This window comes from Ictidomys tridecemlineatus, chromosome 4, assembly GCF_052094955.1.
Source record: "Ictidomys tridecemlineatus isolate mIctTri1 chromosome 4, mIctTri1.hap1, whole genome shotgun sequence".
In the NCBI taxonomy this organism is placed as follows: Eukaryota; Metazoa; Chordata; class Mammalia; order Rodentia; family Sciuridae; genus Ictidomys; species Ictidomys tridecemlineatus.
The window spans coordinates 108337792-108363889 of NC_135480.1; the positions used below are offsets into that span (position 1 = coordinate 108337792).

The 26098-nt window shown below is 34.2% G+C and overlaps 1 protein-coding gene across 26 annotated transcripts in view; it reads left to right on the top strand.

The window, feature by feature from the left end:
• Positions 1-26098, top strand: part of Ccdc15 (coiled-coil domain containing 15) — a 96612-nt gene that overhangs the window by 14775 nt on the left and 55739 nt on the right. For 7 of the 26 annotated variants that reach the window (XR_013437968.1, XM_078047263.1, XM_078047253.1 and 4 more), the window contains 9 exons: positions 1901-2014; positions 5348-5470; positions 5710-6480; positions 6707-6862; positions 7353-7466; positions 9347-9469; positions 9905-10027; positions 20512-20604; positions 22211-22314. Coding sequence is in view for 25 of the 26 variants with exons in the window: in XM_078047263.1 (XP_077903389.1) it covers positions 1901-2014; positions 5348-5470; positions 5710-6480; positions 6707-6862; positions 7353-7466; positions 9347-9469; positions 9905-10027; positions 20512-20604; positions 22211-22314 (1721 nt within the window). In the remaining variant the exon portion in view is untranslated. The remainder of the gene's footprint in view (positions 1-1900; positions 2015-5347; positions 5471-5709; positions 6481-6706; positions 6863-7352; positions 7467-9346; positions 9470-9904; positions 10028-20511; positions 20605-22210; positions 22315-26098) is intronic. The other 19 variants (XM_078047265.1, XM_078047248.1, XM_078047247.1 and 16 more) reach the window with 18 other exon arrangements.

A 26098-nucleotide genomic window follows, 5' to 3' on the forward strand; every position in this document is an offset into this window, starting at 1 on the left:
GAATCTTTGTATTGCTTTCTCTGCTGTAGATTGAATATCCCTCTACTACTCTTTTATAAGGATACTTGGGATGGCATTTAATGCATATCTGGATAAATGAGGATCATCTAAAGATCTTTTACTTAACCACAACTACAAAGGCCCTTTTCCTCTACAAAGTAACATATATAGGTTCCGGGGATTGAGATTTGAGACCTGATTTCTTTGGCTGGCCATTGTTCATCCTTCTGTAGTTCTCATAGTAGTCATTGGAAAGACCTTTACAAGACTGAGGTTCAGTGAAGAATTATGGTGGAAAAAGAAATAGAAAAAGCATAAAGTATATTTTTATTGCATGGCCAGTTGAAATATCCTACTTAAGGAATTGTAATCAATCTGAATCTAATGGAGATTAGGACTTTGATAGGAAATAAAGATTCTGAAGCCCTATTTTAAATTTATTACATTGGAACTTTTGAATCCTGTTTACAAAATGTGGGACCATGAAACCTACCATACGTGGTGGAGAAGGAAGCAGGCAATTTATGGCTTTGTATTTTTTTTTAATATTTATTTTTTAGGTATGGTTGGACACATACTTTTATTCAGTTTATTTCTATGTGGTACTGAGGATCAAACCCAAGGCCTTGCACATGCTAGGCGAGTGCTCTATTGCTGAGCTACAATCCCAGACCCTGTATTTTTTTTTTTAATAACTTCAGCTGCATGTATGTCTCTTTTTGCATTGTGAATAACTCTGTCTTAACCCCTTTAGTCATTCTGCAGCTAACCTAATTTAGAAGTCCTGCCCTTGGTAAAATAAGGAGTAATGTTTCAAGATGATTTCTCTGGTTAGCAGTATGGATTTCTAGAAGCAAGGACTAAGCAGAGATGATATAATTGTTAGAAAAACTGGGCTAGTAATGAGAGTTTTTCCTTCTTAGCTCATTTTTAGTTAAAAATCATTAAGTATTTGTTACTGACATCTGTTAAGTCTTAGCCATAATTTCCCCTCAAGGGAGTATAGATAGCATTGATCTTTCAATGAATGGCTTACAAATGGTCCTGACTTTGCCAAAATGTTCCTAAGAATATGTAGGTTTGCTTGTTCACCATGAGTTGCAGCGCTCATCCTAAAAAATGGTACATGGTTCATTTGTTTCTTTTCCCTAATGGGTCATACCTTGCAGATTTGAGAGAGGTAAATAGGCTGTGCTCCTCTGAAAAAGATATCAAAATAGGTATATACTGAAATTACTAGTTAGAGACAAGGAATGAAAATAAAGTCAATCTATTTAATATTAATAGTCATTTATCAGAGATTATTTAGTGCAGTTGAAACAAATTGATTCTTTTGAGATGTGTTCTAAGTTAATTTTGGAAGGCATCTTTAAGGAAAGGAGATCTGAGAAAATACTTTAACTTGGTCTTCAAATGTTGGGTGTTCAGAAAGGATTCGTATCAATAGGAAACAACCAAGAGTCTTAGGGCAACTAGGAATAGAGTCTTCTAGCAAGGAATGATGAAAGCAATTAGGCATACAAAGACTAGTTGAAGAAATAACTCCTTATTGAAAAGATGGAATAGAAGGGAGTTAAGAATGAGTTTGTGCAACAATTTCTAAGTATATTGATTCAGACATTTAAGTTCTGATTTTGGCATTCACACTTAATATAATGTATATATTGATTAAAAAATTATGTGAATCACAGCCCCTACATTATAAAGTTCAGTCTTTTAGAATAATGATAATAATATCATAAAATACTATATAGATCAAAATTTCCTTTTTAAGTAATCCTCTTATATTAGGTCCGTATTTTTAATAATGGGTACCTGTTTTCCTTTTGGAACACTTAGTGTATTTGGTATTAAGACTTTAACTTGTTTTTGTTTTCTTTTTTCCTCCATTCCCTGGCAGCTTAGTCAAACCATGAAACAAGTACGTCACCGGCTGGCATCCCATAAAACTGTGAGTAAAAAAAAGTCATCAGTGTTTCCAGATGGTATGAGGAAAAGCTTTTCTACCCAACAGGTAAATTAATTTCCATTATGTGGTTTTTAAAAATACAAATAAAAAATTTACTTATATCTCAGCATAGCTTAGAACTGTAAAATATTAGAAATAACCTGAAATATCCCACTGTAGGGAATGCTTGAGTAAATTGTAATGCATCCATATGCAGCCATTCTAAAAGATAATTATGTTTTCAAAGAATATCTGAAGACAAGAGAAAACGTGAGGTAAAGTTAAGTGAAAGAAGTAGGATACAAAATTTTGCATTGTGAATAACTCTGTCTTGACCCCTTTAGTCACTCTGCAGCTAACCTAATTTAGATTGATTACAATATGATCTCAATTTAAAAATGTATGTATTTGTTCAACAAATGTTTATGGAATGTCTATAATTGGTAGATATGGTTCTAAAAACAGGACTTACAGTGGTAAAATAAAGACAATAAGCCTTCAAGGAGTTTCTGTTCTGGTAGGGAAGTATATAATAAACAAATAATTATAGAATATAATTTCAAATAAAAAGTGCTATAAAGAAAAGTAAAGCAAAATAAAAAGAAATGGCAGAGAATGCTTTGTGCTTAAATGAACCCCTATATAAAAATGGCTTGAGAGGCTAATGTTGATTATTTCTGGACAGTATTATTACAGGCGATTTTTCTGTTTTCCTTTTTTTAAAAATTTCCTATTGTGTGTGTATTACTATTATTTTCTTAAAAAGAAAATTGTTTCTTAACATAGTTAGAGTGAAAAATTGGAGTCTAAATGTGGAACTAGACCTAAAAGGATATTTAAGCCTATAGTTGTAAAATGACTTTTTTTGGTGTCTACTTATTTTAGAATTCACAAATTTGGATGCTCAGTTTGTGTATCTTCCTGTGTTTGCTTAATTTTGGCATTAATTTCAAGTTTTGTTGGTCAGCATCTAATAAAATAGCCCCATTAGTCTTTTTTTTTGCTTTATTATTTTTTTGCCACCATCAACTGTCTCTTATTTAGGTCTTTCCCAGTTTTATTTTCTTATGATATATTGTTTTACATTTTCATGGGTCATATACATTCATGTGTTAATGACAGGGATACTTTCAGAGAAATATGTCCTTAGTTGATTTCACTGTGTGAAAATCATAGTGTATTTACACAAACTAAAGAGGGTTATAATATCCTTACGTGACAGTCTTAAGGGACCACCATCAAATATGTTGTTCATTGTTGATAAATGTCATTGTGTAGCACGTTTTATTTTTATGTTTTTCCCTTAAATATCTCAACAAACCATTAAAACATTTGCCTTTATATGTTTGCAACTTTATATGGTTGAATACTAAACTATAAATGTCTCCCTCTTCAGTAATAATTTTAAAATTTATAAACTAACTTTAAAAAACAAGGTAGTTATATCTAAATATGAAAATCCATCCTACATGTAGTCAGTTTGGTTGACTTTTTCTAGCATTGTCTTGTGACTTTTTGAAATACAGTTTCTTTTGTACCTCAATTATACTTAGAAGCTTGGTGTTTTTTTGACAATTTTCATACCTATTATGGGGTATTATAAAATTGATTCCAGGAAACTGTTGAAAAGTGGTGATTGGACACTTTCTAATAAACCAGAGAAGAAAGGGTTATCAGGTCCTAGAGAGTGATATTTTATATTGTCTGGAATATGATCAGATCTTATGAAGTTAGTATTTTTCCAGAAAGAATGCTGTTCATAGATCTGACTGAAATAGTTATAAGGGAGGATTAATTCTGAGATAAGATCCTTGTATAAACCAGGTTTATACGTCAGAGGTGCCATTTAGGTATAATTCATTATTGTTATGATGATGATAATGAATTCAAGCTGGCCATTTGCTTCCAGTGAATGCATTTGGGGGACAAGAGGTAAAATAGCAAAACAGATTCTTCTGTATAATTGGGAAAGATCTAAAATTCAGAGAAATATTCTGATCACTTATATCAAGTCTTTACCTCAAATCTGAACAGTTTTCAATTCTCTCAGCTGCATGAAGTGGGAATCTGCCCTTCGGAAAAAACAATCTGTAATCCAATTGAGCTCTGCTTTCATTTCTTTATTAGTTTTTAGCAATTAGACTCTTTCTGGTTGTAATTTTCAAGATGTAAAGATCCATGTAGAACATATACTTGATTGACTTCTGTCAGGTTTCCAGGACTGAATTCATGAGTGTTTTGAAATTGTTAGTGGTTAGGATGGTAGAAAGTTGTCATTTATGAAGTTTTTATGTTCCCCTACCAGTCATTTCATCTGTGATTTGTTTGTATATTTGAAATTGAAATAACTATTTTTTTTCTTAATTCTATATAGGATTATTTGAATTTACCCAAGATCATTCCAAATCTTTCACAAAAACTCACTTAGTATTGTGAGGATGTTGCCTTCCCTAGACCATTTATATTTGTATTGATTCTCACCCACCAACTCCCAAGGAGTACTTTGTAGGAAACCAGCATCCATCATGATAAATATGGAAACAAGAGAAAAGTACCCTCTTAAGATCCATCAAAGTTTTTTTTTAACTACTGTATATTACTAGAACTTTATGGAAAATCAGATAGGGAGATGAGGTACAAACCCTTAGTGCCCATTTGACCTTCTGTTGAGAAAAACGTCTATTCAAAGGCATTACCTATATTTAAATTGGGTTGTCTTTTTATTGTCAAGCTTTATGTGTTCATTATATATTCTGGATATAAATCCCTTTTTAGAGAGTGGTCTTATGTATATTTCTCCTATTCTGTAGGTTGACATTTCATTTTATTAATGGTGTCATTTGCAGCATAAACTTTTTAATTTTGGTGTAGTGCAATTTATTGGGAAGAATGAAATCCCCAACTTCTTAATATATTTTTCAAGAATATTTTGTTATTATGAATCTCTTGCATTTCCACATGAATTTTTTCTTGTTAATTTCTATAAAAGGAAAAAAATATTTTGGTAAAAATTTTTGGCTCTCTAGAACAATTTGGGAAATATGTCCTTTTTTTTTTTTTTTTAAATTTGAGATGGGGTCTTACTCTGTTACCTTGCTGGTTTCAAACTCCTTGGGTGACTCCTCAGCCTTCCCAGTACAGGGACTAAAAGTGTGCATTACTACACCCTGTCATCATAACAATATTTTCTTCTGATCCATGAATGTGAGATGTCTTTTCACATATTTGGATCTTTTTTTTTTCCAACAATGTTTTATAGTTTCTGTGTACATTTATCGCAATCATTTAATACTGTTTGAATATGCTGTCTTCAAGCCTAGGATTTCATTGCAGTCACATTTTTTCTATCTGTAATAGCTACATTTGGTATTATTTTTTATTTGTTTTGTTTCCTTTTAGGAATCTGACAGTGAGGAAGTATTATCTATTATAACAAATGAGAAAGGGAGAGACGATTTATTTTGGGGAGACAAGCAGAGTCTCTTTTCTGAAGACAATGATAAGCCTTTTAGCAGAGTTCAGGTAAAGCAATAAGAGTAAGTGAAATAATTGTGATTTGGAATAGGGATTGCCAGTATTGTTATACTGGTTTGGAATTGTAGAGTTAGATTCTTTCAAGTTGGGCAGACTGTGACTTCACATTTTATTTTAGTAATTTGTTGAATACTCTTGCCATTTTAAGATCATTTTAGGAATCTCATGGAAAACTAAGTGTTACTGTTTTATAACATTCTATATTTGTTGTTTATGTTCACTTTTAGAAAGTAAAATTCAAAAATCCATTATTTGTTGTCATAGAAGAGAAAGAACAAAAGCAGTCACATTTTCAGGGTCTTGAAGCCCAGGATTATCCTCTGGAAACCAAAGGTGATTTGATAGAAGTTCAGAGTATTGAGCCTGAAAAGAGTATTGAGCCAGATGTCCAGGCTGTTGATCTGGAAGTTCAAGCTATTGAGCCAGAATGCCAAGCCATTGAATCAGAAGTCCAGGCTTTTAAGACAGAAACTTGGAGTATTATGATAAAAGCCAGTAGCACTGAGATAGAAAATAGGAATATTGAGTTAAAAGCACAGGATTTTCTACCCAAAAACCAGGCCTTTCTGCCCAAATGTGAGGACCAAGATTCTCTACCCCAAAACCCCTATGTTCTCCCTAAAGACCAGAATATTCTACCCAAATATCAGGACCAGAATTTTCTGCATAAAAACCAGGATTTTCTACCCAGAGACCAGGATATTCTACCCAAATGTCAGGACCAAGACTTTCTACCTGATAAAGACCAGGATTTTCTATCTAGAAACCAGCATGTGTTCCCTGAAGACCAGAATATTCTACACAAATATCAGGACCAAGATTTTCTACATGATGACCAGGATTTTCTATGTAGAGACCAGTGTGTTCTTCCCAAAGACCAGAATATTCTTCTCAAATGCCAGGACCAGGATTTTCTCCCTAAAGATCAGTACATTCTCCTCTCAGATGAGAATCTTCTATACAAATGTCAGAAGCAGGATATTCCACTCAAAGATCAGGTAAAATGGAATGAAAAAGAGAGATAATAAGAATAAATAAGCTATTTAGAGTTTGGATTGGGATTTATAAGGACTATATTGCAACCGATTTGGAGGTCCATAGTTGGAGAGTATACTTTCTTTCTTGTTTTTTTTCAAAGCTCCAGTGTTCATACTAAGCTTAAAATATTATCAGCATATTTTCCCTATCTGGAAAATTTACTTTTTTATTTTTAATCTTCACTAGGAAAAATATATCTGGCAGCCATCATTGGCTTTGACAGTTGAAAGATGGAAAAAGGAGTGGCCCACAAGAACAGAAACATATCTTTCACATAGGTTCCAAGGCCAGCCCTCTACTGGGGATCAGTCAGAGAAAAAGGAGGAAGAGGATCAACAGGAAGTAAATTTCTTAGGGTTGTGGTTGGGCTTTTATGGAATAGAGTAGTTTTTTATTTTATTCTCTTAAGATGCCTAGTCATATTCTGACCTCCATGAAATCCAGAGTTCTCATTGAAGCATAAAATCTAAGTTAACCTGTCATTTTTAACTGATATTTTCTGTTTTTGGTTTTTTTTTTTTGTTTGTTTGTTTTTAGAAATCAAATTTGAAGCAGCCAGCATCACTTTTAATAGGTAGGCAAGGAAGAGAAGAGTTTCCTGTGGATATTGTATATCAGGATCTTCTATGCAGTCATCATCAGTCCTCCATTAGGGCCAAGGTAGAATGGAGAAAAGGACAGAGACCAGCAGGAACTGAATGTTTAGGGATTAATTTGAAGCTTCAGATTTTATCCTCAGCTAAACTGTAGAACTGACAAAAAACCTAGTTTTGGGTTTTATTTCATATTACTCTTACTGGACAGTTTATAGTTTGTGTTTTTTCTCTTTTAGAAAGTTCATTTTCTGGAGCCATTTTCTGATGAGGAAGGGAGAGAAGACTTTTCTCTGGTGGGTTATCAGTGTCTGCCTCCCCAAACCCAATTCCAGGGCTTCATCAGAGAGCAGGTAGAACAAAATGAAAGAGAGAAAGAATTGGGAGATAAAGTAGCTGGGTTTTTTTTTTTTCCTGCTGTTCATTTAAAAAAAAAATTTTTTTATTAGCTACATATGACATTACAATGATCTTGGCAATTCATACAAGTAACTGGGTTTTACAAATGCTGAACAACTAGTAACTTAAATCAGAGACTTTGGAGCTGTAAGGATATAATATCTTTGCTTCCTTCTTACATTAGTGGGATTATAGTTCTAAGTCCTATCAGAACAATACTTCTGCTTCAAGAAGGATAGGCATAGAGTATTAAAGCCCAGACAGTTTGGTTTCTGCTGGTTTCTTTTTTTCTGTTCTGCCTTGAAGCTAATGATAGAAAATACCTTTGTCTATACTGATCAAATCAGTTCTGTAATTCAAAAGATTAATACATCAGTTAGACTCTTAATTTATCAGGATTATTCTCTAACTCTTGCTGAATCCCACAGTATTATCACAAGCATACTGTCCCTACATAAACAATGTAGGAAGAAGTAGCAGATCCTAAATTACTATAAAAGATTTGATGAATTTCTCAAGACTCTTTTTTTTCTGTTGTTTGGGATTAAGAATTAAAGTTTTTAGAGTTGCATTAGCAGTGTAGCATCCTCATTCTTACCAAAACATAATTAGGATATTCTTACTTGATGTTGTTTTCTTAGAATTCTCATGAAGCCTGAAGGATTATCACTAACATATCATTCTGTTTTAGATAATTTTTTTCTGTTTTTGTTGTTTCTTCAGAACATGTTTCTCAAGTAACCCTCACCTTTTAGGACAGAAGAGAGAGAGTAAGGGAGGAGTTGCCTCTGAGTATCATTAGTATGTTCCATCTAAGATCCAGGACCAAACCTCCCTTGGAGAACAGGTGGAGCCGCATACTGAAAAAGGGCTATCACTTTCTAAAAGAGAAGACCAGTTACTTAAGATTGGACTGAGGTTTAGCAAGCTAACTTGTGTGGGGGATACATAGACTTAAGGTCTCCAGTGTTAGGCTAAGAGTAAAATGTCTCTAGTTATTTCAAAATGTACTAGAATAATTCTTTTTTTTTAAATTTTTAGTTGTAGATGGACTATTTATTTATATGTAGTGCTGAGGATCGAACCCAGTGCCTCACACGTGCGAGGCAAGCACAGTACCACTGAGCCACAACCCCAGTCCCAGAATAATTCTTAATTTGCTTTAAAATACTCCTAAAAAAAGCTGGAGAAGAGATAGATGAAAAAGCAAAATGTTACTGATTATTAAAGTTGAGTGATGGGTACCTTAGGATTTATTATTTCATTTTTTCCCTACTTTGGTGTTTTGAAAATTTTATGCTAATTACATGCACACATAGACCCCCTAACTGTTCTGTTATTCTTACTTAGTATCATACTCTGGGATTGTTACTGAAGTCTGTAATGTAACTAACCCTTGATTCTGTTTGGATAATCACTTTTTTCTTTGATTGTTCATTTAGAAAAAGTATATCAAATAACCTGCATCTTTGGAGAAAATGGAGATTGGGAGAGGAATTGCTATTGGAGTCTCACCAGTATATTTTACCTAGTGATAGAGACCAACCCTTTCTTGGAGAACAAGTAGTGCGAAATACAGTGAGAGGAGGTAGCGAGAGTAAATTTGTTTAGATTTGGACTCAAGATTAACAGGGAAATGTATAATTGCTTCAAGGATTTAGTGTTAAGGTTGGTAATAATGGGCAAAGAATATAATGTACTCTTGTTCTTAGATGTATCACACACGCCATTCTCATTGGTTTACTTTAGGCTTTTTTACTGAAGCTTTTACTTTTGTCACAGGCATGGTGCTCATCCTTGGGTAACTTATGTCAATGTTTATGTTGTCTTTTAGCACAGTAACTATGGGCAAGCATCACATGATATGACAGATGAGAAATGGAGAAGAGAGTTGCTTCCAGAGTACCACAGATATGGTTTACATAAAATCCAGGATCCTGGCTCTGCCAGAGATCAGGTAGAACACAGTACTGTAAAGAGTAAGCAGCAGAAAGCAAATTAGAGTTTTGTTTGGACTTGTCAGAGGTATATCACTAATGAAGATGATGATAGTGTTATTTTTTATTAATATTAGAAACATTATTATAAGTAACAGCTTGTATTCACAGAGCATTTATCATAGCCAAAATGGTTTTAGAAATTTGTATGCATTATTCACAATGTCTCTGGGAGATAGATACTAAGATTATCCTTGTTCTATAGATGCGATATAAGATTGCTTTGTGGATAGTTAAGACCCTTAAGAGCTCAAAGAAATATAATATCTACTTTTATGCCATAATATATGAGAACATTTTGAACTACTTAGATAGGGCTATTCCTAAAGCCTACAGTACTATCACTATTATTATATCACTGCTCACATAATTTGATATGTATTATTATCTTTTAGAGCTTAAACTTTAGGCAGCAGCCATCTGTTGGAACAGCTGAAAGATGCCAAGAAGACTTGCTTCTGAATCACCATCAGCATCTTGCACCCAAGCATCAGAGAGACACTTGCAGGAGACGACAGGTAGAGGAGACCATAGAGTATGAACTGTGGAATTCAGGCACCATTATCCATACCTCCTAGGCTGGGATGGTAAAGGTTGATAAAAAGGCAGATTTCTGTTTTATTTCATAGTGTACAAACCCAACCTTAAGATTATTTTAGAGCTTTTACTGAAACCTAGGAGATAGTTAGGAGCATTTTGTGCCTGTTTGGAAAAACTATATTTTATATTGATATTTATAAAAGTCCATTTCAGGTGGCCATTGTCTTCTTTGTTGGAAAAGGGAAGAAATGAGTAGTTTTTTGAGAGGGTTGCTGTCCAGCATTTCCACACAATGACCAGGTCTAGATCTCTGTCAGTAAGTTGGAAGAGCAAATATCATCAAGAAATAAACTTGTAAAGTTTGGGCTGGAACTTGTTAGGGTTATGTTGTCTAAGGTTTCAGAGTCTCAAATTAAGAATTCTAGTTATTCAAATCTTTTGCTCTTCTAGCGTTCTGCTAAGATTTCTTCATGACTTAACTGAAGTCTAGTTCATTCCAATTAAAATTTTACCACTCTTCATAATTTCTGTTTTGTGCTTTCATATTATTTTTAAAACAAAGGCTTCAGGTAACTAGCACTGTTAGGCCACATGAAAGAGGTACAGAGAAATTTCCTCTTGGCCTTTTAAGATAGCAAAAATGAAGCACATGCCTGTAATCCTCACTGAAGCCTGAGGCAAAAGAATCACAACAAGTTTTAGGTCAGCCTGGGAAATTTGGCAAGACCCTGCCTCAAAATAAAAATAAAAAGGACTGGGAATGTAACTCTGGTGGAGTGCCCCTAGGTTCAATATCTAGTTACGCCCCCCCCCAAAAAAAAAAAAACAGAATGAAAAGAAAAGGCAGAAAGTAAAATTTGGGCTGAGGTTTCAGGACTGAACTGCTGCTCTTTTGTGACTTTTAGTTTGGGTTTATAAAGTTGGCCTAAAGGTATACTGTCATGTTTATTCAACATTGTCATTTATATAACCTGAACTGTGCCAGCATCGTGTCTACCTATTATCTTTATATCCTTTGCATATATTTTTTTTCTTTGTCTGGATAGCCTTCCCTTTTTCCTTCACAAATCTGATCTCTTCCTGTCCTTCAGTTTCAGTTTAAAGGTACCTCCTTAGAAGAGGCTGGCCTGAACACCTTCTCAAAAATAGATTCCCTCTTCTTCTGTCTTTCCATTCTTTGTTTTCTTCTCAATGCAGAATAACTTGTAATTATTTGTTTATTTATTTACATATGTTCTTATTGTGTAGATATTTTCCACTGGTCCATAGACTTCATGGAATACGTGCGCATCTTTTTTTTTTTTTTTAACTGTTGTATAAATAGCATTTGGCATAGTGCTTGGTACCTAGTAATAAATGTTTCAAATGAATTAGCCAGTCAGTCAAATATTTGTTAATCACAATTAGGTGTTAGCCATTAGTTAAGTACTAACTAGCAAAGATGCAGCTGGGAAGAAGACATAGCCAGCACTCAGATCTAAGACAATCTGAAGAAGAGAGACTGACACATAAGCAAAGTTATGAGGCAACATAATAGTGATAGAGGATACATGCATAGAGTATTCACAAAACATGTGAGAGGGGTTCCAACTTGTGACCATTCAATATATTGTCCTGCTTTGATGGTCTGAACCTCTTCCTCTTGTCCTGCCATATAAGCCCTGAAAATTGCCAACTCTGCAACAGTCCTTCCCTTTTTGCATTCCCAAATAATCCAACGTTATTGGAGAATACATTTTAAGAGTGTAGATTTAATATTGTGTTCATTCGTAGCGTTTTCCATAGCTGGATTCTCAGTACTGCTTAGCATTTTTCTTACTTCTTCCCTGCCAGCTTTCTTTCCAGCACCACATTGTCTATTCTAAACCTTAAACACTCCTGAAACTTCTGCTACACTTTCATATTCTCAGACTTTCTAAAGAAAATAGAAGCATTCATATCATAAATGCTTCAACCATTTTCTTTCCTTCTTTCCTTCCCTCCTTCCTCCCTTCCTTTTCTTTTTTCTTTTCTTTTCCTCCCTCCCTCCCTTACTTTCTTTTTTTCATTTCCATTATTACCTATTCTTAACCATCTCAAAGGAAGAATTGTCTCTTAAAATTCTTATCCTGGATTCTCTTGCTTTTATTCTTAGAGCCTTGCTCCACTAAGTGTCTGCTCCACTTTAAAAAAAAAAAAAAAGTCTCCCTGAGTTTTATAGATGGTGATTTTGAACATGTATAATTTCTTCGTGACTCTTCCATTTTTTGCTTTTTTCTGGTGCTGAGAACCAAATTTGGAGCTACACAATTGCTAGGCAGCACTGTACTACAGAGCTAAATATACCTCCCACCCATAATTATTCTGTTTTTGATACAAGTGTGATCATGTTATAAATAAAATTTTATGTGACCACTGCCAATTTCATGAAAGAGTAAACCCTGTTTACTATCCCCACTGGTTTCTCACTTTACTATAATCTGACATCTATCCCCACCAATACTCTTGAACTGTTCTTTTTTTTTCCCTTGACTGTCCAACATTGCACAGGTGAGGGATTGGGTGTGTGAAGTGTTCTTTATAAGGTCACCACAGGGTCTTCCTCATTAATAAAATGAGAATTTTCACTTTTTATGTTAGTGACTTCTCTATATTATTTGAAGCTGTTGACTGCTTATTTCTTCTTGAAATGTTTCCTCCTTTCCTTTTTGTAACACCAGTCTCCAAATAAATTCTAGACATTCTTTCTTAGCCTTCTCTGCCTAAGTTTCTTTCCTGTTGGTGTTCTTTAGACTGTGTTTTGTTCTTCCCATCTCTTCTAACAATTTCTCTTTTTCAGTGATATTTTCTTTGGCTTCCGCTACTCCTTGTTATGGTGATTTTGAAATCTGTCTTTTGGATAGATCTTTCTTTACAACTCTAGGCTTCCTGCTACCTGTTGCTTCTCTAAACACCACAAATTTGTCAAACTGAAGGTGTTCAAAACTGATATCGCCTATTCCAAAGGAGTTTCTCTGCCCATTTAATCACACAAGCCAGAATCTTAGGCATTATCTTTACATCCCCTCTGCCTCAGCCTTAAGGTCCTGTGATTATACCAGGTTCTGGCAGTGTCTCATCTTAAACCTTTTTTTTCTTGGGGGGGAGGGTTGTACCAGGGATTGAACCCAGGGGTGCTTAACACTGAACCATATCCCCAGCCCTTTTTTATATTTTATTTAGAGATAGGGTCTTGCTGAGTTACTTAGTGCCTCACTTTTGCTGAGGCTGGCTTGAACTCTCAATCCTCTTGCCTCAGCCTCGAAAGCTGCTGGGATTATAGGAGTGTTCTACCACACTTGGCTGCAAAGTCAACTTTATTGGTTAATTATCTGGTAAATAAGGCATAGAGGAGTGAAGAAAAACAGAAATAGTGAAAAATAGACTCATTAGTGCTAAGAGCAAGTTAATCCATTTATTGGCTTTAGGTTTACAAATACCTGTTCGAGTCACTGCTTTAAATTCTTTTTGAGTATATAACCAACCATATATGAATTATTAGATCAGATAGGCATTGTTTTTAATTTTTTGAGGAATTACCATGCTGTTTTGCATCATGACTGTATCATTTTACATTTCCACTAGCATGTACAGTGTTTTTTTAAAATTTCTGTACATTTTCACAAACTTGTTATTTTCTGAGATTTTTTTTCCTTTTCTCACATAATAGCCATCTCAACAGAGAAGTGATTTTTTTTACTGTGATTTTGATTTGTGTTTTTCTAATGGTTAGGAAAGTTGAGCATCTTTTCAATGTTATTGGCTTTGTACATTTTCTTTAGAGAATTTCTATTCAAGTTCTTTGCTTACTTGCTTATTTATTCATTTCCCAGTACTGGGGATTTAACCCAGGTTATTATACCACTGAGCTACATCTCTATCCCTTTTTATTTTTTATTTTGAGACAGGGTCTGGCTTTGCCCAGGCTGGCCTAAAACTTGTCATCTTCCTCCCTTAGCCTCATGAGGGCCTACAGGTGTTTGCCACCATGCTCAGAGCCTTGTCTTATTTTTAAGTCAGGTTGATTGGTTGTTGGCATATAGGAGTTCTATATGTATTCTGGATATTAACCCTTTATGACAAGTATGATTTACAAATATTTTCTCCCATTTCCTATGTGGCCTTTTCACTCTGTTTTAATGTACAAAAGATTTCAATTTTAGTGTAACCCAGTTTATCTACTTTTTCTTTTGTTATCTGTGTCTTTGATGTCTTATTCAAGAAATTGCCAAACTCAGTGTCATAAAACTTTTCTCCTGTGTTTCCTTTTGAGAATTTTATAGTTTCAGCTCTTATTTTGTGACTTTGATCTACTTTGAGCTAATTTTTGTATATGGTATATGATAAATACCTAACTTCGCTCTTTTGCACATGAATATCATTTTTTCCGATATTACTCTTAGTAGACTGTCTTTTCCCCCACTGAATGTTCTTGGCTTCCTTGTCTAGAACATTTGACTGTGTATGCCAGTGTTTATTTATGGACTTTCAATTCTATTCCATTGGTTTATCCATTTGTATCATATCAGTACCACCCTGTTTTTATTACTGTAGCTTTGTAATAAGTTTGGAAATCAGAGGTTGTGGATTTGCAGCTTTCTTTTTCAAGATTATTTGGCTATTGGTAGACTGTTGAGATCCTGTATTAATTTGAGGAAGGGTTTTCCAATTTACAAGAAAAAAAACACATTGGAATTTTATTAGGGATTGCGTTAAATCTGTAGAGTGCTCAGAAAATTATATGCCATAATATGACATTTCAGGCCTCAGAAGCAAGCCAAGCCCTGCAAAGCAAGTCTTTAATTTTTTCTGTCTCCAGTTTGCCCTTTCTGTTCCCCCAGGCAAACCATAGAAAATAGAATTTCTGTTCCCCAATGCAGATCACAGAAACTAGAAATACCTTTTCCAAAAGCAAGCCAGAAAGCCTAAAATTATTACTCTAATCTTTGCCTGCCTTTCTGTCATTGAGCTGATGACCTCCCATGTCTTACAGTAAATCATAAGACTTCCATTTCAGAAGGGGTTCTGCCCTATACTTAGGAGAATGAAATCCTACACAGTGACCAGGAAGAATCTGAGCAGATAGGCCTTTCTGGGTTTCCCCACTCAGTCTGTTAATTTTAGGTCATATTCTTTGTCTAGTCATTTCCATACTTCATTGAACCTAAGCATAAAAATTGATGGTTCACCTTAGGTCTTTGAATCTTCATTCTGAAGGTTCTTGTGCACATAAAACTTTGATTAAATAAATTTGTTATGCCTTTCTCTTGTTAACCCATTTTTTTTTATAGAGGCATTGGCCATGATCCTATGACAGGTGAGAAAAGATATTACCACTTTCCTCCCATCATTTCCTCCTCACATCATAACAATAGTAGTAAGTCTTCTAATCTGTGAAAACAAGTCTTCTTCTTTCAGCAATGTTTTCTAGTTTTCAGTGTAAAAAGTCTTTTGGGGAGAACATGGGGTGCTCTATCACTGAGCTACACTTCTAGCCCTTTTCAGTTTTTGAGACAGGGTCTTGCTAATATCTTGCAGAGGCTGGCCTCAAACTAGTGCTCCTCCTGCCTTAGACCCCTGAGTAGAGATTTGCTGTTATTTTTTTTTTTTTCTTTAGAGAACTGACTTCTGCTTGGAGGACTCAGGAATGGGCTAACAAAAGGGCAAAGCTTTTGTTTTGTTTATAGCAAAATGTTTATGGTCTGAGACTCAGGGCCAGGTCCAAATCCAGGCTCCATTCCTTTCTTTGTATAAATTATTTAACCTCCCATGCCCTTATTTCATCTACTGAGTGCTTGTAACAACACTGTAAATATGAAGGGCTATTGTGAGGATTGAATTATTGAATACTGACCGTATGGCACAGAGTTAAATGATCATTATTTCTGTGTTCCCAGCCCTCGAACATCTTACCTTACTTGGTCTGTTGGTGGGGATTGAAAAAAATATTAGCTGAATGAATGAATGAATGATAACAGTCCAGTAGAGAGAACTCTAAATGGACAAGTGTACATAATTAATACCAGGAGAAATTATAGATAATGTAGATGCTTGGGTCCTTACCTTGGCTTCTTGACTCCTTCTCTTCCTGGTCCTCTTCTACCTTACTCTGGAGTCTATTCTGTTTCTCTTGAGCTCCTCCTTCTATGCTCAACCTCCTAATATCAGAATGTCCCAGAGATTAATTTCCTAAATTTTTTTTCTCTTTAGTATAAATGTTCTTATCTTCTTAAATTTCCTTTTGGACCCTTCATTGTTACTGTATAGAAACAACTAATTTTTAAAATTTTTGTGGTACTGGGTATCAAATCTAGGGTCTCACTTTACACTGAGCTAGATCCCTAACACCAATATAACTGATTTTTATGGTGATTTTGTAATCCTGCAACTTTGCTGAACTTGTGTACTACTTCTAACAGTTCTTTTGTGAAATCTTTAGGGCTTTTATAGGCACATTTTTATCAACCCCTAACCATTTTGTCAAATGATTAATATACATAACTTTGTTTTATAGATATTTCTGTTTAAAGACACATTACTTAATACATACCGTTGATCCATTAAGTTTGATCTCAGCTAGTAGCACTATTACTCATGCCTGAATGCAGCTTATCTAACACACATTTTGTCTGTAAGCACATCACAGCCTTTGTTTGGTGCTGTGAATTTAAACCACATCACAGCCTTTTGTGCTTAGTAATATTAGTATGTCAGCACTATTTCTGGGACCTTCTTAAAACAGTGGAATCACCCATAAAAAGCAAAAAATACAAAAAACATGGCACTAAGTAGAATGTAAAAAAGGATACTTGTGTCCTGGGCATGTAGCTCAGTGGTAGAGTGCTTACCTAGCATGGGCAAAGCCCCCGGTTTGATCCCTAGCAAAAACAAACAAGAAAAGACACATTTTTTTTACAATATGAAAACAGAAAAAGGCAGAACATCTCCTATTGGACTTCAGTTGTCAGTATACTTGTTGGATTACTCAGATTTTCATGGCTATTCATGTCTGCAAAGGTTTGCCTAGCATTCTGAGTACTGGTATTACATATAAATTTTAATGAATAGGAAAAGTTAGCAAGTATGCAAAAAATGATGATTAACTGCAATTCATAAACCATACAACTGACCTATTTAAAGCATACAATTCAGTGTTTTTAGTATATCCACAGGGTTATGTAAATATCTCCACAATCAATTTGGGAACATTTTATTTTATTTTATTTTATTTTTTGATAGTGGGGATTGAACTAGGAGTGCTTTACCCCTGAGCTATATCCCCAGGTTTTTAATTTTTTTTTTTTTATTTTGAGAGAGGGTCCTAATAAGTTGCTGAGGCTGGTTTCCAACTTGCAGTCCTCCTGCCTCATTCTCCTGAGTTGCTGGAACTACAGATGTGTAACTTGAGTTTTTATCATCTCCAGAGTCCAATTCCCAGTATCAGCTATTACGCTTTTCCCTTAGCCCCACCTCTAGCCCTCACAACTACTAAGCTATTCTTTTTCCATAAATTTCTTGAATCTGGTCATTACATTTAAATGAGAACATGTAATATTTGGTCTTTTGTGACTGACTTCTTTCACTTAACATAATATTTTCAAAATTCATTGATGTTATAGCATATAGCAAGACTTTATTCCTATTAATTGCTGAATAATTCCATTTTGTTTATATAGCACATTTTACTTATTCATTGATTACATTTGGCTTGTTTCTCTTTCTTATAAATAATGTTGCTGTGAACCCTTTGCATACCTGTTTTTCTATGGACTTATGTTTCATTTTTCTTGAGTATATACTTAATAGTAGAATTGCTGGGGCAAATGATAATTCTGTGTTTATTAACCTTTTGAAGAACTAGCAAATTTATTTCCAAAGTGGCTGCAACATTTTTTGTTTCCATTAGCAGTGAATGAAGGTTTACATTTTTTTGCATCCTCACCAGCACTTGTTTATTTTTTTGTGTCTGGTTGCAGAGAACTGAACTCAGGAAGTCTTACTGCCAGGCAAACACTCTACCACTGATTTATACCTCCAGTTCCCATATCTTCATTTAAAAACAAATTTATATATAGAGAGAGAAAGTTGTTAGACACAGTACCTTTATTTATTTTATTTTTATGTGGTACTGAGGATCAAACCCAGTGCCTTGCACATATTAGGTGAGCACTCTACCACTGAGCCACAACCCCAGCCCCCTATGTCTTCATTTTAAATTATTTTTCATTCATATGGTTGTGAAGTGCTGTCTCACTGTCCTTTCAGTTTACATCTTCTTGATGGCTAATGGCATTGAACACCTTTTCATGTACTTATTGACCATTTGTATATTTTTGGAGTACTGCTATTAGATACTATATCCATTTTTGTAATTGGGTTATTTGAGTTCTGATCATTGAGATATGAGAGTTTAAAAAAAATGTTTTATTAATGCATTATAACTATACATAATAGCGGGGCTATTTTTCTCCATTTCTATCCTCAGTACCTTCCCTTTCCTTCCCACTTCCCTCCCTCAATTCCTCTTCCTTTACTCATCTCTTTCCTGCTTATTTTTTAATTGGCATATTATAATTATACATAAAAGTGGGATTCATTGTGATATATTTATACATGCATAATTTGGTTGGTTTCATTTCCCAGTACCTCCCCTTTCCTGCCCCTCCATCTCTTTCTTTTATTCTACACTCATGAGAGTTATTTTATTTTATTTTTGGTATTGGAGATTGAACTCTGGGGCACTAGACCACTGAGCCACATCCCCAACCCTATTTTATATTTTATTTAGAGACAGGGCCTCACTGACTTGCTTAGCATCTCACCATTGCTGAGGCTGGCTTTGAACTCGTGATCTTCCTCCCTCAGCCTCCTGAGCTGCTGGGATTATAGGCGTGTGCCACTGTGCCCAGTGAGAGTTCTTAATATGTTTCCTTTTTAGATTCAAGTTTTGTAATAAATTCCATCACTTTGTAGATTGTGTTTTTCACTTTTTAAAATGGTTTCTTTATAGCACAAGTCTTTTTTAGGCCTAAGTTATTTACTTTGGCAGCTTATGCTTTTGGTTTCATATCTAAGAAACCATAACTTAACCTGGGGTCTTGAATATGTACTTCTCTTTGTTTTTCTAAGAATTGTTTAGGTGTTACATTTAGGGCTATGATTCTTCAAGTTAATTTTTGTATGTGGTATAAGGAAGTGGTTCAACTTTATTTTTTGGCATTTGAATAACTGGTGTTTCAGCATCATTATTGAAACACATTTGTTTAAAAGACTGTTGTTCCCATTGAATTTTCTTGGCATATTGTAAAAAATCAGTTGATTATAAATATATGTGTTTACTTTTGAACTGTCAGTTCTATTCCATTGATCTATGTCTATCCTTATGCCAGTGAAATCTGTCTTGATTACTGTGGCTTTGTAATGAGATGTTGGGAAGAGTCCTCCAGTTTTGTTCTTTTTCAAGAGTGTCTCTGCTGTTCTGGGTCCTTCACATTTTCATAGAAATTTTAGGATCACCTTGTGAATTTCTGCAAAGAAGGCAGCTGAAATTTTGGTGGAAATTATGTTAGATTTGTTGATCAGTTTAGGGAGTACTGCCATCTTAGAAATATTAAGTCTTCTAGTCTATGAATGTGAAATGTCTTTCCATTTATTTAGGTTGTCTTTTTAATTTCTTTCAACAATGTTTTGTATGTTTCAGAGTATAAATTTATATTTCCTTGTTAAATTTATATCTGTTTTGTAGTCTTTTTGATGGTATCATCAAGAACGTGTCCTTAATTTTGTTTCCAGATTGTTCATCACAAATATAGAAATTCAATAGATTTTTACATATTGATCTTTTACCCTCTAACCTTGCTGAAAGATAAATAACTTTTAAACTAAAGAGATAAAAATTTTAACATTATTTCTAAAAGGTTAGAGATCACAGTTTGGCCCATATAATGTCCAAGTAAATATACTAACTTATAAAGTTTGGCTAGTAAATATGATGGGAAATTAGGCCCAGTGTTCTCTATGCCATCCCAATCAATTGATATGTTTCCAGACTCTTATTCTGAATTCATGCTCATCAAAAGAGTTATGTAGATTGAATGTGATTTATACATTTGATATACTAAGGGATCTGGCTTTATACCTGGATTCAAGTCCAAGCATAATATGATAGTGTGATTTCAAATGACCACTTTCAAAGAACTTCTATTCTGAACCTTTTGATTTGTTATTTGTTCATTCATGATTTTTATCTGAAGCCTTTTGTCTATTATTTTTCTCTTTTTCATTTTTTGGTTGGTTGGTTAATTCATCTGAAACTATTTTCTGTCTTTCCTTCCTTTTTACTTTTACTCTTTTATAGCTGGAAGTTTGAGGAGAAAAGAATCAAAAGGGTTCATATGGCTAGCTTTTAGTAATTTTGTCACTGTGTGAATGGATTCTTTAACAGGTTTATAATGATTATCAGTCAGGACTAAGCAATGAATTCCAAACTCCATTGGCATTTCAGTCTGGAGTAGATAAAGAGGAAGACAAGAAAGAGGTATGTACCGATGTTGCTTTTGAACATTATTATTTCTCTAGTGATACTATATATGAAATTAGAAACAGTTTCTGTGTCTTAATAGAGCTAATACTACAATTCCAAAGAAGTTGCTTGAGTATGTCAAGCTTGTCTTTCAAGTTCCTAGGATTTAGGGTGCATTGATGTGAAGTCAAAGAGCTGATCCAAGTAAATTTCTCCAGCTATTATATATTTGCCACTATAAATTATTTAAATGAACATTTTAAATTTATGATTTCCTTTTTTCCCCCCTTTCAACTTAAAGTTATTTTAAACTAATTGTTCTTAACCCTATCCTTGTACCAGAACGAGATATGGACCTTTTTTCCAAATCCTTATGCTTGCTGGGCATGGTGGCACATGCCTGTGACCCCCAGAAGCTTGGGAGGCTGAGCGGGAGGATTGCAAGTTCAAGGTCAGCCTCAGCAGCTTAGTGAGACTCTGTTTCAAAAATAAAAAAATAAAAAGGGCTGGGAATGTACCTCAGTGGTAAAGCACCCCTAGGTTCAATCTCCAGTAGCCCTCCCCCCCCCAAAAAAAATCATATACCTGGATTTGTAGATATACAGAATGTAGATATGTAGTATGCAGAATCAGTATCTGAAAAGGTAGGGGTTTTTTTTGTTTGTTTTGTTTTTAATGTGTTTAAAAAAATACCAATGGTGGGGCTGGGGTTGTGGCTCAGTAGTAGAATGCTTGCCTCACACACATGAGACACTGGGTTCGATCTTTAGCACTGCATAAATATAAATAAATAAAGATATTGAATCTATGTACAACTAAAAAAACTTTTTAAAAAAAATACCATTGGTGATTCTGATGCATCTTCAATTTGAGAATTGCTATTTAAACTTTATTTTTTCTTTCTTTTCTTTTTTTTCCTCCCTTTGGTACTGAGGATTGACCCCAGAAGTAGTCTCTTTCTGAGCTACATCTATTGTCCATTTTATTTTATTTCAAGACACAATCTTGCTAAGTTGCTTAGGATAGCCTCAAAATTTTAATCTTCCTGCCTCAGCCTTCCAAGTAGCTGGGATTATAGGCATGCTCCATCACGTCCAGCCTATTTAGACATTTAATAATTCATACCAAAAAGTTGTGCACTGCCCTACCATATGCATAGATATGCTTTAGCCATTTGAGTAGCCTGTGTCCTTAAAAGAGAATATATAAATTCAGAGCTATGAACAGATCCACACAGTATAGTAGCACTTACTTTACTAAGCTTGTTCAATTTATGAGTGTGATACTCTGATGTACTTCAACCCTTCTATTCCCCTCCCTGCCATGTCATGCTGGGCTTAGAGTATGTTTTTGTGATGTAATTCTAATTTTGAAAGGTTAAAGGAACCTTGTTCTGTTACAAAATAACTCCTACTTTCTTTCTGTTGCCCTGCTTTTATGGTACTTAGTACTTGGGAATATAGGGTAAATATGCTATCTATTAAATATATTAAATGTAATCATTTCATTAAATATTTCATAAATATGGCTTATATTAAATATAATCATTTCATTAAGTACTATTAACAAGGGATTGTAATAGTGGCAAACGAAATTAGTGTTGCTATCAACTTCTTTTTAGCGTCAAAAGCAGTACCTGAGACACAGAAGACTTTTCATGGATATTGAAAGAGAACAAGTAAAAGAACAAAAAAGACAAAAGGAACAAAAGAAGAAAATTGAAAAGTAAGTTCTTTGATTTGATCCTCATTCTGAGTCTTAAATTACCTGTTAAGATGTTTTTGGAGACTATTTTAGAAATAATCAGGTATAGGTTAGGGATGTACCTCAGTGGTGGAGCATGTGTTTAGCAAATACAAGGTCCTAAATTCAATCCCCAGCAACATACCCCAAAGGAAAAAATAGAAAGAATTAGGCAATGATATTGCCTTCTGATTCATACTGGAAAACGACTATTTTTGATCTGGGTAGAGTACTGAAGATGGTTAACAGCTTTGCAGTTTTTGTGAGTTTTTGATAGATTTATTTTTTTAGAGCAATTTTAGCTCATAGCAAAATTGAACAGAAATAGAGTTCCCATATACCTTCTTTTTCCACACATGCACATCTTTCTGCACTAGTACAGTTTGTTACAATTGATGAACCTTTATCAACACATTATTATTATTACCTAAAGTCCATATTAGCATTAGGATTCACTCTTGGATTTATATTTGATGAATATATAATGATTATGTTCATATACATTATACAGAGTAGTTTCCTCTGTGCTATGCATGTTTCTCCCTGTCTTTCTCTTATATCCTTGCAACAACTTATCTCTCTACTGTCTCTGTGGTTTTGCCTTTTCCAAAATGTTATTTCAGAATGTTATAATGGAATCATATAGTATATCCAAACATTTTCGGATTGGTTTTTCTACTTGGTAATATGTATTTAAGATTCTTCCATGCCTTTTTATGGCTTGCTAGCTCATTTCTTTTTAGCACTAAATAATGTCCCATTGTCTGGATGTGTCATAGTTCAGTTATCCATTCACCCACTAAAGAATATCTTGGTTGCTCCCAAGATTGTCAGTTAAGAATAAAGCGACTATAAACATCTATGTGCAGGTTTTTCTGAAGACATGTTTTCAGCTCATCTGGGCAAATTCCAGGGGGTATGATTGCTAGATCATATGGAAAGAGTATGTTTATGGAGAGAATGTGTTTTAGCTTGTAAGAAACTGCCCAACTATCTTCCAATGTGGCCCATTTTTGCATTCCCACCAACAATGAAAGAGAGTTCCTATTGCTCACATCCTTGCCAGCATTTGGTATCATTAGCATTTGACTGTTCTAATAGGTGTAAGAATAGTGGTATCTCATTATTGTTTTAATTTTCACCTGCCTCAGGATCTATGACATAGAGCATCTTTTCATAGGCTTATTTGCTATCTGCATATCTGTGGTGATACATGTAAGGTCTTTTGCTTATTTTTGTTGTATATATGTATTTATTATGTGTGTATTTATTATGTGGTACTGGAGATTGAACCCAGAGCTTTGTACATCCTAGTCAGTGCCCTACTATCCACAACTCCCTCTTGCCTGTTTTTAAATTGGGTTATTCGTGTTCTTATTTTTGAGTCTTAAGTTCTTTATATATTTTGAATAATAGTTCTTTATCAGACAGATATTTTGAAAATATTTTCTCTCAGTCTGTGGCATGCCTTTTCATTCGCTTGACAATATCTTTTGCAGAACAGAGGTTTTTAATTTAATGAAGTCCATCTTATAATTCTTTTTCATGGATTGTGCCTTAAGTGTTATCTTTAAAAAATCATTGCCATAACGCAAATCACCTAGATTTTCCTCATATATTAATTCTAGAAGTTTTATAGTTTTGCATATTACATTTGTCTATTCCTTTTGGGTTAATTTTTGTGAGAAGTGTAAGGTCTGTGTCTATAATTTTGTTTGTTTGCATATCTATGTCTGGTTGGTTCCAGTACCATTTCAAAGATAAGTTGACTATGTTTACATGTTTTTATTTTATAAATCTTTTCTGTTCTGTTCATCTGTTTGACCATTCTTTTGCAATTCCAAATGTCTTGATTACTGTGACTGTGTAGTAAGTCTTTAATTCAGGTACTTTCAGTCCTCTTTGTTCTTCTCCTTTAATATTATGTTGGATCATTTGCCACTGGAGATCAACTTGAGAATCAGTTTGACTGTTCCACAAATTGCTGGGATTTTTATTGGAATTGTACAAATCATCAGATCAAGTTGGGAAGAACTGACATCTTACTAATTTTTAGCCTTCCTATCAGGGATCAGGAGCTATCTCTCCATTTGTTTTCTTTGCTTGTGATTTCTTTCATCAGTTTTATAGGATTGTTCATATAGAACTGGTACATATTTTATAGATTCATACCTAAGTTTTTTACTTTTTTGGGTACTAATATAAATGATATATTATTTTAAATTCTGAATTTCACCTCCTCTTTTTGTATGTTAATCATGCTGTTATTGTGGGATTTTTTGTTTTGTTTCATTTTTTGTGGTGCTAGGGATTGAACCCCAGGGCTTTGTGCATGCAAGGCAAGCACTCTACCAACTGATGTATATCCCTAGCCTTCTTATTGTTAATTGTGTTTTTTAAGTCATTCTTTTGCAATTTCTAAGTGGCCATGTCGTCTGTAAACAAAGACAGTTTTATTTCTTCCTTCCAAATCTGAATACCTTCTATATCCTTTTCTTGTCCGATTGTATTATCTGAGTCTTCAGCACAGTGTTGAAAAGGAATGATGAGGGGAGGCATCCTGTGTTGTTTATGATCTTAGCAGGAAAATGAATAGTTTTTCCCCACTAAGTGTGATGTTAGCTGTGAATTTTTTGTAGATGTTTTTTATTAAGGTGAATAAATTCTTTTCCCTGGTTTCATTTTTGTTTTGTTTTGATGCTGGGGATTAAACTCAAAGGCTCACACATGCTAATCATGTTGATTATGCTTTATCACTGAGCTACATCCCTAGCCAGCTGTTTTGTATTATACAGATTTTTTGCTGAATTCGTCTCGGAACTCAACCCCAGTTGCCTTCATAGGACAACTTGACTTTGAAACAATGCATAAAAAGTTATAATAAAGCTGGGCATAGTGACACTGTCTATAATACCATTGATTCTAGAGGCTGAGGCAGGAGGATTGCAAGTTTGAGGCCAGTCTTAGCAACATGGTGAGGCCCTAAGCTACTAAATAAGACCTAAAGGGCTGCAGAGTAGTGGTAAAGTGCCCCTAGGTTCACAATCCCCAGTACTTCCTCTCCCAAAACAACATTATAATAAAATCTCATGGGTTGAATGTGAAGATTGATGTGGTCAGATGTCATTTACCTATTATGCATAAGAGACTAAGCAGTTGCCAGTATGTGAAAATACTCCGAAGGTTGTGAAGTGCTTTAAAATATAAGACAATAATATAATAATCTTTAATAGAAATTGCTATTCAGTTTCTTGTGAAGTGTTAGAATGGATTCAAATAGCCTGATAGGTAGACGTTGGATCTAAAAGTTTCCTAATTTTTTTTTAATGCTATTTTCACTCAATGAAAGGAAATTAACCTTTTATTTAGTAACCTTTTTCTTTTCCAGTATTAATAAGTTTTTCTTCATCTTAGTGGATGAATATTTGTGTAATAGAAGTAGTCTGTATTTAGAAGAATTCTTTTTTTAAAAAAAGAAGTAGTACTGCCCTTAATGTTGCAACATGGCAAAGGAAATGTTTATTAAATTATTTTTAAGTACTTTCACTTTTATTTTCATTTATTTATACTTTATTTACATGATCATTCAATCTTTCCTCTTAACATTTGTAGGGCTGGGCTAGAGACAAACTGCAAACTTACATAATTACATCTAAGTATTTAAAGGTCATAAACTGAGCCATAAACTGTTAAATGAATTATGTTTTCCTACTTTGACAAATATGATTTAATTATGACCTGGAAGATCAGGTTTTAATTTATAATT